Raw genomic sequence first — 14,342 nt, 5'->3', positions numbered from 1 at the left:
TATATCTCAATTCTAACTGGATTCAATAATAATATTTCCGTTATATTAATAATTTATTTTTTTCTGTTTTAGAGTGCAGACATTAATGAAACATGGCTATCAGAAGTAGACATACTAACTGACATCAAGTGTAAAGGTACAGTACTTTTACAAAGGAGAGGGGGGGGGGGAGGATGCTGCTAATATCATTAGCAGTATCCCCCAAAGGTACAGTACTTTGTAAAAGTACTGTACCTTTACACTTGATGTCAGTTAGTATGTCTACCTCTGATAGCCATGTTTCGTTAATGTCTGCACTCTAAAACAGAAAAAAATAAATTATTAATATAACGGAAATATTATTATTCATATGAGAGCACTTTAAACATCTCACATCAACTGATATTATTATAACTGAATGAGACAAAAATTTCACCTTAAACAGTACATTTTTTTATCATAAATATGACTATGAAATGCATAAACTTAAATAACAAACCTTTGCAAGATCTTGCTGTAACTTTCTAATCCTTGCCTCCAGTTCTTGAATATGCTGTGCTGTGCTTTGCATACTGCCAAGGGAAAAAGTACCCATTTATAAAAAAATCTTATATGCAAAAAGACATCTTATTAAATAAGGCAGCTTAATGCACAGTTCATGACAGTGACAAATGGTTATTGAGAGTTTTTGTTTTTTGTCACCGTTGTTGTTACATCACTTTGGAAGAACAAGACACAAACAGACTGTACTGCTATCAGATTTCCCCTCTCACCTCCCATGGCCAATTTCTACATGGAGAGTTTTGAAATACACATATTGGCCACTGAATTGGAAACTTTTATTTAATACTGCGTTGGATCTCCTTTAGCCTGAATTATAGCACATATGCAGTTTGGCATAGATTCCACAAGGTGGTGGATTGCATCTATGCCTACAACATACCAGATGTACACTAGGCTCTTCTTTAACTGGCTCAGATTTGATGGAAGAGAAGTTTACTTCCAGATCTGTTTTTTCAAATATGTCTCGTATATTCTCAATGGGGATTCAGATCCAGACTTTGTGGTGGCCAGGAAAGATGATATATAAGAAGCTGTCGTGCTCACTGAATCACTGCTAAACAGTTCTTAAATGATGGACAGTAGCATTGCTGTCCATGAAGCAACTTTCACCTGCTGGATAAAAAGGATGCACTTGATTAGCAACAATGTTCAGACCTTCCAGCAATATCGGTGGACCCGTTCCATACCAACAGAACATGCTCCACGCCATGACATGACATGATCTCCAGAACCGTGAATCATCTTTGCCAAGCAAGATGGTTTCATTGCTTCATGAAGCTCTCCTGCCAAACTCTCTGCCTTTCATCAGTACAGAACAAGCTGTACCATGATTTTTCCAGTGTCCACTCACAGTTTTTTGCAAAATCTGACAACTCTGTTCTAAAGACCAAATATGGAACTTTTTTAAGCCACTTCAGACCTCCAATAAGCAAGACACTGTTCTCACTCAGGGCAATGAAATTCAAATCCACAATAGCAGATAGGTTAACCACTTGGGAAACCAGAAGTTACAGTGATCAACAATTCTGTGTACAGATCTTAGAAATGTGGTGATTATTCAGAAATTCGATTTTTATTCTATTTATTTATTTTTTTGTCAGCATTAAGTCTCGTTGAGTTATTGTAAGGTTTCATGTCAGAGTATAGAAATTGCTCCCACCAGAACGGATGTATTTCCAATGAATGCTAATAACAATACTAAGAAAGAGGAGTAGCACTTGTCATGGCCATCAGGGTAGTTTAATCTAGGGTTCAGGTACCATGACTCAAAATTATCACCATTTACTTACAAAGGCACACAAAGCTATATTTCATCTTTAGATCTTATGCAACTCAGTTTATCTTATTTTACTAGGGGGTTTCCAGCTTCATTATACTAAAATGGGAATTTTATTGAATGTTTCTGTGCATCATAAAATGCCTTGTAAGATTTTTTTTTTATCTGACTCTAAACCACAAAAGGTTACAAACCTCTGTAGTCCAATAAGTTTTTTTTCTTTCGACATTTTAGTGGTTTTATTTATTTTTTTTTTACACAATATGGCAACCATGTATTTTTCCAGATTATGTAAAATGAAATTCATCTCTCACCTAAAAACAATAGCATCCATGCCCCCTGCTAGAATTCGAATGCTACAGCCTGTTGGTTGGAGAGCAGCTATGTTAACTAGCATATCTGCCAGTTAGCAGATATGCTAACTGGCAAAACTTTGAACTGTATTCATATTGTATGCCTTAGTCATGATGTAGTGACAACAGTTGGGTGGTCCTCAACAAAGTTTGCTCACCTCAGACTCATTCAGAAAATGTATAAACAAGAATTGAAATGATCTATAGAGCATAAAAGGTGATTCTAAATCTGATTAAATAATTTTTAGGTGGAAAATTTAAACAAAAATGAAGCACATCAAAACTATTTTATTTATTTAGATCAGTGGTTCTTAATCGGTGTTCCCCAGAACACTTGTGTTCCACGAACTGGTATTACAAGTATTCCGCCAGTGAAAGATGCCACGTGACACAGTTCTGAGCATAATTGTCTACTCTGGTCTTAACAACCAAAGATTGCTCTGCGTAAATAGTAAACATTATGTTTGGTAACAAAGCAAAAAAGGAAATTATGAAAATTCCTCATTTGGACGATACAATAAAAAATAAAATTAAAGCTATGTCAGATGATATTAAGAAAACAGTTATCAATAAACTTTCCAAACAACATTTTGCTTTACAAATGACGAGTGTCCACTGACATTAGTGGTAAAGCACATATACTAGGATTAGTTTGTTTCATTAATGAAAATGAAATAGTGAATCAATTTCTATGGTGCAGAGAATTTACCGAACGTACAACAGAACAAGATATTTTGGACTCTATTACATCATATTTAGAGAATTTTAAAATTTCATGGGAACTGTGTGTAGGACTTTGTACGGACGGTGCTCCACCAATGGTAGGCTTTTTAACGCTTTCATGCATGAATTTTTATATTCATTATAAAAAATTATAATGATGATACAATACCATTTAATCTTACAGTATTACCATGAATTCATTAATTTTGCTAAATTTGTGCCCAGTATATGTTAAAAATGATGTCCTCATTTTAGGCCCTTATCATGAGAGGGTTAAAGGATTTGTTACCCTTGCAAAGAAATAAATCCAAATATTATATCTACGCACTGTTTTTTGCACAGAGAATCCCTAGTTTCAAAAACATTACCGGTGTAAAATCTGTCACATAATTAATTTTTTTGTTAAAAATTTTGCGTTTGATTTTACAGAGTTTTCTGAATATTTTGAATTTAGAAATTGTATTGTACTCATGAGTGTATAATTCTGCTGTAAAAGCACATAAAATATCATTGTAAACTGACCTGCATATAAAACGATAAGAAAGGAATTAACCCAGATTATTGTGATAACGAGGCAATATCAAGAGGTCGCAAGGTCATATGATGTCAGAAAAAAGCGCCAAGAACGGAGGGAAGAAGAATGACGTGATCATGCTGGCGACTAATCCTGAAAACTACTTTGTAAAGAACAAAGGACTGGGAATAGTATAAAGGGGGAACTGAGACAAACCAGAGGGGCTTTTTGGTTGGGGCTTGCATTCGGATTTTTTTTCATCTCCCGATAATAGGTTCCCAGTGCCTTCCAGTCCTAAGGACATGCTTCTGACTAAGGTTTAGGAGATGTTGTATTTCCCGACGACAGTTCCAAGGAAGCAAGGATATACTATGAGAATGTAGGTAGTAACAGACTTCATAGTTACTATGGAAATTCCAACAAAAAAAAAAAAAAAAAAACTTTCCCAGAAACTTCTGTATTAGGACGACCAGAATCGTCCAAGTGGCTACTATCACCCAGAAACAGGGCGCAATGTCGAATCGATACAACTAAAGGTTGTACTATTTGATTAGACTGTCTCTAAAGGTTTATGTAAGTAAGCACCGTTTTTATTAATGTCAAGGGCTTACAAATCAATATTGTATGTGTGTGTGTATATAGGGAATTGTATGTAACTAAGCAGTAATTAAGTCATTGTCTTTAAGGGAAGTTTAAATGTTAACTTGTTAGTTTAATGAATGAATATGTGCTTAGTTGTGATAAAGGGAACCGCTATTTGTTTAAGTCAAGTTAGTTGGTATTGTAAATTGAGGCAACCAAGTAATGAGTGTAGTGAAAGTATATCATCATCATCAAATTCCTGCCATGTACCCTCAAGAGGTATACAGGATATGATAGCACTACATGAAAAAAATTACATCATTACTAACTTTCTATCTACAAATGCATTCCTGGATGCTGACAATGTCAAGTTCTTTCCTAATATCCTCGTTTTTAATATGACATTGCCATTGATGCCATCTGTTCACGCCTATAATCTTTCTCAGAACTCTCATATCTGCGGTCTCTAGTCTTTGGTCAAGTGTTTTACTTCTGACCCAGCTCTCAGATCCATTAGTTAAAACTGAATTGAACACTGTCTTGTATATATACAGCTAATTTAGTGTTCCGACTAATTTCTCTCTTATTCCATATGAATTTATTAAGTTGACTTCCTACCATACCAGCTTTGCTGATTCTGTTGTCTATTTGTATATTTAATTTACCATCTTCAGTAAAAATCTTGCCTTAGTAGCTGAAATGTTTTACTTGTTCCACAGGTTCTCAATTCACAACACAGTTGACATTTTCAATGATTCTACTTATTTTCATTGTCTTTGTCTTTTTTATTGCTGACCTTCATACCATATCTATTACAACAGTTATTCAATTTAGTCAGAGAATCTTGCAGACTTGTAGCGGATTTATTTAGAAGTATAACATCATCCGCATAAAGCAAAGAGCTGACATTAACATCTCCAATTTTGATATCATGTTTAATACCACTTTCCTTCATAATGTGATCCATATAGATAATGAATAACAGAGGGGATAATGTACATCTTTGTCTCACACCAGATTTAACATTAAACCATCTTATTGTACTTCCTTCATTTGGAAAAGTTGCTGACTTGCAACTTTTCCAAATCGACAAAACTTAAATACAGGTCTTTGTTATATTCCCATGCTTTCTCGACTATTTGTCGTAATGTGAAGATCTGATCCTGACAGCCTCTATTTGGCCTGAATCCAGCTTGTTCTTCACCAAGCTTTTCTTCCACAATTCTTCTCAACCGTTTCTCAAGTATACTTGCACAGATCTTGCCAGGAACACTCAGTAGGGAAATACCTCTGTAATTCTCACATTCAGTTTTATTTCCCTTTTTATATATGGGTACTATGAGAGCTCTACTCCAATCATCAGGAATTCGTCTCTCTGTCCAGGCTTTCTGAACTATCCAGTACAGCCACAGTAAGACTCTTATACCACCATACTTCAGCATTTCTAGTCGAATATCATCTACTCCTCCTACTGCCTTTCCACATTTCAAGCTTTTGATGGCTTTTTCTACTTCAATTATGGATATGTAATCCTGACTGCATGCCTGGTCAGTGTTTTTTACCACTGTGCTGTCATCACCGCTTGTTTCATTTAGCAGTTTTTCAAAGTAATTACTTCAACGATATTTTTTCTCCCGTTTTCATGTCACCTTTATCATTTCTAACTCCTTTAACAGCACTCTTTCCTTCATTCCTAAGCTTCTTCAACAACCTCCAGAATATTTTGCCACCTTCTTGATATTTATTTTCTATATTCTTGCCAAAGTCCTCCCATGACTTTTGTTTAGCTAGTTTTACACAGTTTTTAGCATTCTTGCATTTGTCTCTGTATTCTCTAAGAGCACAAGCTGACTTATTTGCCAGGAACTTTTAATATGCTTTCTTCTTTTCCTTCACTGCCTCTAACTTCCTGTGTTCACCATGCAGTTCTAATTTTTCTATCCTTGCAGACAACTTCACCACATGCCTCTAACTGAATCAATCAGAGCTTTTTTCAAGGCTTGCCACTGAATCTCCAAGGTTTGATTCCTGTTCTCAAACTCTTTCATTTTTTCTTCAATAATGTTTATGTATTTTAGTCTACAGTTCACATCTGAGAGCTGTTCAACTTTTATTCACTTTAAAACTTTCTTACATGTTATTCTTTTCAATATGAAATTCAATTTTATCCAGCTCAAGACTAAATAGTGATCACTTCGAATTTCAAATCCTCTGTACACTCTGGTGTTCTGCACCAGGGAGAAAACATCACTATCAACAATAACATAGTCAATGAGACTTTTCTTATTCCTTGCCTCTTCTCTCCATATGAATTTGTGCACATTTTTATGTTGGAACATGGTGTTAGTAATAACCAGTCCGTGTCCTGAGCAGAAATCCAACAGATATTTGCTATTACTATTAGCTTTTGTATGTCTCACAATCATTTCCTACTCTGCTATTTAGATCCCCAACAAGGACCGACTTTTCCTTTTTCATTGTGTCAGTTGCTTTTTCTAAAGCCTCAAAAAATTCCTTCACTTCTACCTTAGTAGAACCTTCTGTGGGACCATAGGCACAAATGAGTCTCATTGTCCAGTTCTCCATTCTCATATTTGCCCACATTACTCTACTTGAGACTGACTGCCATTCAAGAAGATTAGCCTCGTATTTTGTGTTGAATACTATGGCTACTCCTTCTTTTCCTTGATTGTCATTGCCTGAATATAACATTTTGTATTTATTGCTTAGAAAGATCTCACCAGTTTTGGTCTTTTTTGTTTCAGTCACCCCTATTATGTCGATCTGGTACTTATCTAATTCCTCAGCTAGCTCCATTTCTTTGCTATGCAGGCTTCTTATGTTGATAGTACTGATCTTTAACTCTGGTGATGTTGAGTTGGGGTGTGTTTTCAGATTTGTTCCAGTAGCTGACTTTTCGCTGTTTGCCCTGGTTCCCTGGCGAATACAACGGAGGCCTTGTTTAACCGGGCGACGCCTCAGCCGGCATGAAATTTTGTCATGTTGTACCATCATTTTTTATTTTGGTTTAACCAATAAGAATACAATTTGGTCAGCTAAATCCCAAATTGTCAGCCCATCCTCATTCGTTCAGTATCCAAGTAGATACACAACAGGGTGCACCACGAGAAGGTGAGGATTGGACATTAGGTTAGAAGCCCTGGTCGGTTCTCCGCATTCCTTTAAAGGCAATGTGGAGGTCTCCTCTCAGTTATACAGCTTTGACCCTTAGTTGGATGTTAAAATTGCTTTCCTAGTAAGAGAAAGGGCTTACAGAGATTACATCTCTTATTAGTATATGTATTGTACTACTTTTTTTTTTTTTTTTTGCTTAGAATAAAATGTTTTGTTTTATAACTACCTTGCCTGTTCTCTATCCAATGCACTCTTCAAAAAAATTAGAGAACTTGCTTGCATATTAAATTTTGGTTAGCCATGACTTGCATTAAGGTAAAATTGTAAATAGTAAAAATTTCCTGTTTTCCTCACTTTAACTCTCAAACTACATTAATTCAATCAGAATGGCAGAGTTGTTAAAAAAAATATTTTTTTCTAGTTGATTTTTGTGAGAGTTGGTGAACTGCATATATTAAATAGGCAGGAGGCAACAGAAATTAGACTTGGTAGCATTAACTGGTAAGCAAATTAATCTCTTATCTGTGTAGTGTTGATAGTAGTTCAGGTGCAGTAAATCTTAGGGTAGTACAAAGGTGCAGTCAGTTGATGACAACACACAGCTAAATAAATTATATATATGAATTTTACAATGGTGTTGTCGACAGGATAAAATCCACATAAATTAATATCGAGCATAGTGGATTAACATAGTTTTGGCAAAGAGAACAGGTAGTTAGCATTTCAGAAATTTACAATTTGTAAACTATGAATAGTGACAATACTGATTGTGACCTTACTAGTACCAATGTGATCAATAACAAGTTCTTTAGAACTGGGAATCCTCAACTTTGTCATTCCATCATTCTCTGGAGACGATAATGATGACATACACTCTTATTTTGGATTTGTTGAAGAGTTAAGAAAAATAGCGAGAGATGGTCGGATTTCCAGTTACAGATTCTTCTAAGAAACAAACTGGTCGGTAAAGCAAAGAACTTTTTGAATTCTTCCCCTATACTTAGAGACACTTTGGAATATGCCATGTTTAAAGATACTTTGATTTCTCAATATTCCAAGGTAAGGAACATAAGCCCGAATCTTTGGAAGCTACAGAAATGTGCGCAAAGAAACAAAGAGAGTGTAACAGACTTTTATAATATGTTACTAACCCTTGCTAATAGTCTGAGTGTTTCCGGAGAAGAAAAGCCGCATCTAGTTTGTGGTGCTTTCCAGTTTCACTTGGGGTTAAAAGACGAATTAAAGGAAACAGCATACAAAAAGAAAATAAGGAACTTGGAGGAGTGTTACCATACGGTCAGAGAAAGAGAGGATCTGCTGTGAGCAAGCACAGCACCCATCTTGCGCAAAGCCTTTTCATTTGCAATTCTGCATGCAAAATATATCCTACACGTTCTTTTGAAATGCCCATAGTCTCATCAATTTCACACGCTTTGACTCGCCAGTCATCCAATACATATCGCATACTTGATCAATGATTTCCGGTGTTGTTACACTTTTTGGATGTCCTTCACATGGATCATCTTCAAAGCTGGTATGATGACGCTTAAACTCGGCAGCCCATTTTTAATTGTCAAATATGAAGGAGAAGCGTGCCCATAAACTTTTATGAACTTCGAACGAATTTCTTTTGCCATTAAACATTCTTTTACAAAGAATTTTATACTGCACGATACTCAATTTTATCCATTTCAAGGGATACAGACAACACTTTTGCTTCAGACAGCTGTATAAAACAAACTACTTGATAGAATGACTTGCAATTTCACATGGATGCTTATAACAAATGTACCAACTTAGAAAAAAACAGTGTTGCCATCTGTGGTTGAGACCAAGAACTTTTCAGACCACATTTTTAGAATTAACTGGTAAGCAGATTAATGTCTTATCTGTGTAGTGTTGATAGAAGTTAAGGTGCAGTAAATCTTAGGGTAGTACAATGGCACGGTTGATGACAACGACGAACAATAAATAAAATATATATATAAATAAGAATATATATAATCTTACAATGCCACAGCCAACATATATTTTAACAATGACTAAGACATCATTTTACACCGGCAACATTAAAGCCTGTACTAGACCAAGTTGTGAATATGGTAAATTACATCAAGTCAAGAGACCTTTAAAAGCATGCCTTTTTAAAAAAATGCCATCTATGGTTGAGGCCGAGAACTTTTCAGACCACCCTCAAACAACAGAAGCAATAGACATATTGTTTATTTTCTTCCCCTTGACATAGGGTGGGCTAAAGTGTGGCAGTTAGCAAGAACATGGGTTCTTATAGACAACTTTATAATCTAAGCAGCAGAAAGGATCTTTTTTTGTGATCACATAAAACAGTTAATGAGGTCTGGAGGTTATTTGGGTGTTAACTAGCTGCCTTTATTTGCTTACCAAAAGATCCTCTTCACCATCACATCCAGTTGTTTACAGTATTTAAGGAATACAAACATAGTTAATCACTCCAGATGTTCATTTTCTCCCCTCTCATTTAAGCCATATCATGAATGATCATTAGTATCTCATCACCCATACCAGAATAATTTATCACTACTTCAAAATTTTAAGTTTTAGTGTAAAATAAATCAAAATTCTGAAAAGTTGTTTGATTAGTAATTTGTTGTGCTAAATAAAATAATTTCGCTTAGCTTTAAGGTTCATGTTACAATTATGTATGCTGATATCTAACAAATCTAGTCTGGCTAATATATTGTGCTAAACAAGACTTGCTACTTGGAATATTGAAAATAAAATATCGAAATCAGTGGTTCTTATTAACCTTTGTGAAGTCATGGAACACTTTTGATTATAAGAAAAATTTGGGGAACACAAGCATTAGGGTCATAAAACTAACAATAAAAATATGCACGGACTTGCCTTTTATAAAAACGGAACTTAGTTTAATGCGATACTTGAGCTTGTCGGCTTCTGCAGATTTCAGCAATATCAGTTCTAATATGTGATATAGCAGGGGCATCAATAACGTCAATCGTGATTTACGGGTCGATAGCAAATTTATTTTGTCTCAATTTTCAAAATAATATATAGATGAGTCCAAATATGATAAAGCAAACAAATAATGTTAACCTATTTATCAAATAATAATCTATATTATGGTTCTATTTAAACTTTACGTTAATTAAAAACTTAAAATAAATATTTAGGTTAAGGGATATTACATCCCATATTGTTTCTTAGCTGAATATAGAAACTATATATAGTTCAGCGATTCCAAACGTAAGCAAATACCCGGATAGTGCAACACCTGACCCATTTGGTAGTGCAAACTGAGGCAACTCATAGTAAGGGTGGAGCCAGCTCCGATCACTGTTCTTGGTATTTACCCATAATGTGAACTTAGCTCCTAAGAGCTGTATTACTGTTCTACATTATGAGAGAAGGTCACTACCCAGACCGGTTTCAACCTTTATTGAGGTCTCATCAGTGAGTAGGTAGACCTAATTAATACCAAATTTGTAGCGAACAGAACTTGCATCCCTTCTATGAGAATTGCCAAGAAGGTGTCCTAATAAATTACTAATTATATATAGAGCCAAAGGCTTCAATTCGGTGACATGAACTTATTTAAGTTAAGGGATATTACATCCCATATTGTTTCTTAGCCGAATAAGAAACTCAAAGAGTTTCACGCCGAATATAAAAACTATATAAAGTTCAGCGATTCCAAGCATAAGCAAATACCTGGATAGTGCAACATCTGACCAATTTGGAAGTACAAACTGAGGCAACTCATAGTAAGGGTGGAGCAAACTCCAATCACTGTTCTTGGTATTTACCCATAATGTGAACTTAGCTCCTAGGAGCTGTATTACTGTTCTACATTATGAGAGAAGGTCACTACCTAGACCGGTTTCAACCTTTATTGAGGTCTCATCAGTGAGTAGGTAGACCTAGTTAATACCAAGTTTGTAGCGAAAATAGAACTTGCATCCCTTCTATGAGAACTGCCAAGAAGGTGTCCTAATAAATTACTAATTATACGAAGAGCCAAAGGTTTCAATTCGGCGACGAACTTATTTAAGTTAAGGGATTTGGCTAAGAAACAATATGGGATGTAATATCCCTTAACTTATATAAGTAATATCCCTTTTTTGATGCACTGTACAAACATAACACATGAAGCTCGATGTATAAACAATAGCAGTATTATAAACTCGGTTGTTTGTTTTGTGCTAGTGCTCTGCTACAAGTTTAAAATTTGAAGTTTAAAGTATTTTAATATAATTTAGAACTGTACTATCATGACTACTATGAAAAAAGCAGACATATCACTATCATCAAGAGTGGGAACATGATTATTTCTTTATTATGATCAAAGACAAATGTTGTTTGATTTGCAATGGAAGTGTTTCTCTGCTGAAAAAAGGGAACTTGGAATGACTTTAAATCAGTGCACAGCAGCTATGAAACGCTGCATCCATGTAACAGTGATTTACGAAAAGTCAAAATTCAAGAATTGAAGAAAAGTTTGTCATCACAGCAGTTATGTTTCATTAAAATAATATCGAACTCAGAGACAGCAACAACTGCATTGTTAAGAGTGAGCCATATTCTTGCCAAACATAAGAAACTCTTTAGTGATGGTGCAATTTTTAAAAAAGTATTTTTTGCAGCAGCTGAATTGTTGTTTTGTAATTTTGAAAATAAATCAGAAATAATATCGAACTCAGAGACAGCAACAACTGCATTGTTAAGAGTGAGCCATATTCTTGCCAAACATAAGAAACTCTTTAGTGATGGTGCAATTTTTAAAAAAGTATTTTTTGCAGCAGCTGAATTGTTGTTTTGTAATTTTGAAAATAAATCAGAAATAGTTGCAAAACGAGTAGAAGAAATAAATTCTGATCTAAAAGAGCAACTAATGCAGGATATTAAGGATTGTCAGGCCTTTTCACTTCAGTTGGACGAATCTACTGATGCAGTTGACATCGCCCAAATGATTATTTTTATTAGAATGGTTTTTAAAAGACTTTTCTACTAAAGAAGAATTACTTACTATCATTCTGTTAAAGGGGCAAACACGGAGTGAAGATATATTTACCAGTTTTAAGAGTTACAGCAAGACCATTCAACTGCCTCTTTATAAACTATTGTCAATTACCACAGACAGAGCACCAGCTTTAACAGGTCGTTGCAATGTTTTTATCACGCTATGTAGGCATGATGAAGATTTTCCTAATTTCTTACAGTATCATTGTATTATACATCAACAAGTGCTGTGTGCTAAAGTTTTAAATATGAAAAAAATTATGAACATAACTTTCAAGATTTCCAATTCAATTTGGGAAAAAACTCTGCAAAGGCACCTTGTTAAGTTGCAAATGGAAGAAAGTAATAATGATGGACCTTATGAGCTGCTTATGCATACTGATGTCAGGTTGTTAAGTCGGGGAAAATTTCTTCAAAGATTTAGCAATTTAATTTTAAAAAAATTAAACAATTTCTTGCCGATAGGGGTAATGAATGCAAACAGTTAAAAGATGATATTTGGCTATTGGATTTAGCTTTTTTGACTGACATAACCAGAAAAACAATTTTTGATATGATTAGTTCTATCAATGCTTTTAAAGAAAAATTGAATCAACTGATAGTGAAGCTTGAAAATAACAATTTATGTAATTTTCTGAATATGACCACACAATTAAGTAGTTCTGAGTTTTAAAAGAGGTAAACCGTGAGTAGACATATCGGTACACAATAAATAACGGAAAAAAACTCACGTAGAAAGATTATTTATTAGTATAATTTTCGCCTGTGTGTCACAGGCATCTTCAGTACATTAAGCTCAAAATTAAACACTAACTGACAATTCCAAAAAGCACCACCTAAGTAGCTGGTGTAAGATAACTAAAAAGGTTTTTAGTTATTTTTATTTATTTATTTATTTATTTATTTTTTTAGGAAAGTTATTGACCTTTTTAGTTATCTTACACCAGCTACTTAGGTGGCGCTTTTTTGGAATTGTCAGTTAGTGTTTAATTTTGAGCTTAATGTTCTGAAAATGCCTGTGACACACAGGCGAAAATTATACTAATAAATAATCTTTCTACGTGAGTTTTTTCCGTTATTTATTGTGTACCGATAAGTAGTTCTGCTTTTGCTAATTTCAACAGAAATAAATATATTGATGAAATTTGAAAAGTAATTGCAGAATATGACAACTGTTTTCAGGATTTCAAGAAACTCGAGAATGTAATTCTCTTCATGAATTTTCTATTTGATACCAACATAAAGCCAGAAATAATAGCAGAAAACCTTTCCTCTATTTTTGATATGCATACTGTTATCATAGAAGAAGAAATAATATTTACGTCAAAGCAAGGGCACACGAAGAGAGAGATTTTGGAAATATTTACCGGAATGCAAGTATCCCAACTTAAGAAAATTTTTAAGAAAATTTATGCTTGTTTTGGTTCGACATTTTCACGAACATTATTAAGTCAAAATATCGTACCACATTAACATTCAAGTATTTGGAGTCATGTTTGAGAAGTGCATTGACTAATTACACACCAAATTATGCAATATTTGCAATAGATGTGAATTTTTTTTTTTTTTTTTTTAAAAAGGCATGCTTTTAAAGGTCTTCACTTGATGTAATTTACCACATTCACAACTTGGTCTAGTACGGGCTTTAATGTTGCCGGTGTAAAATAACGTTTTAGTCATTGTTAAAATATATGTTGGCTGTCGCATTGTAAGATTATATATATTATTTATATATATATATTTTGTTTATTATTTGTCGTTGTCGTCGACTGTACCGTTGTACTACCCTAAGATTTACTGAGCCTTAACTTCTATCAACACTACACAGATAAGACATTAATCTGCTTACCAGATAATTCTAAAAATGTGGTCTGAAAAGTTCTTGGCCTTGACCATAGATGGCAACACTATCATCAAGATTTTTTTTTTTTTCTAAGTTGGTACATCTGTCATAAGCATCCATGTGAAATTGCAAGTTTTTCTATCAAGTAGTTTGTTTTATACAGCTGTCTGTATCCCTTGAAATGAATAAAATCGAGTATCGTGCGGTTATAAAATTCTTTGTAAAAGAAGATTTAACGGCAAAAGAAATTTATTCGAAGTTCATAAAAAGTTTATGGGCAGTCTTCTCCTTTTTTTTTTTTGACAATTAACAAATGGACTGCTGAGTTTAAACGTTGCTGCCGTACCAGCCTTGAAG

At 34.3% G+C, this 14,342-nt stretch overlaps 1 protein-coding gene across 4 annotated transcripts in view; it reads right to left on the bottom strand.

The window, feature by feature from the left end:
• The window catches only part of LOC150102608 (signal-induced proliferation-associated 1-like protein 2), a 485,410-nt gene that overhangs the window by 8,619 nt on the left and 462,449 nt on the right, over positions 1-14,342 (bottom strand). For all 4 annotated transcript variants that reach the window (XM_090398858.1, XM_090398862.1, XM_090398859.1 and 1 more), the window contains one exon: positions 479-551. In XM_090398858.1, the coding sequence (XP_090254984.1) occupies positions 479-551 (73 nt within the window). The remainder of the gene's footprint in view (positions 1-478; positions 552-14,342) is intronic.

The sequence above is a fragment of the Typopeltis vanoorti genome, chromosome 10 (assembly GCF_054136105.1).
Source record: "Typopeltis vanoorti isolate ZY-2024b chromosome 10, IOZ_Tvanoo_1.0, whole genome shotgun sequence".
In the NCBI taxonomy this organism is placed as follows: Eukaryota; Metazoa; Arthropoda; class Arachnida; order Uropygi; family Thelyphonidae; genus Typopeltis; species Typopeltis vanoorti.
This window is presented reverse-complemented; position numbering and strand designations above follow the sequence as displayed.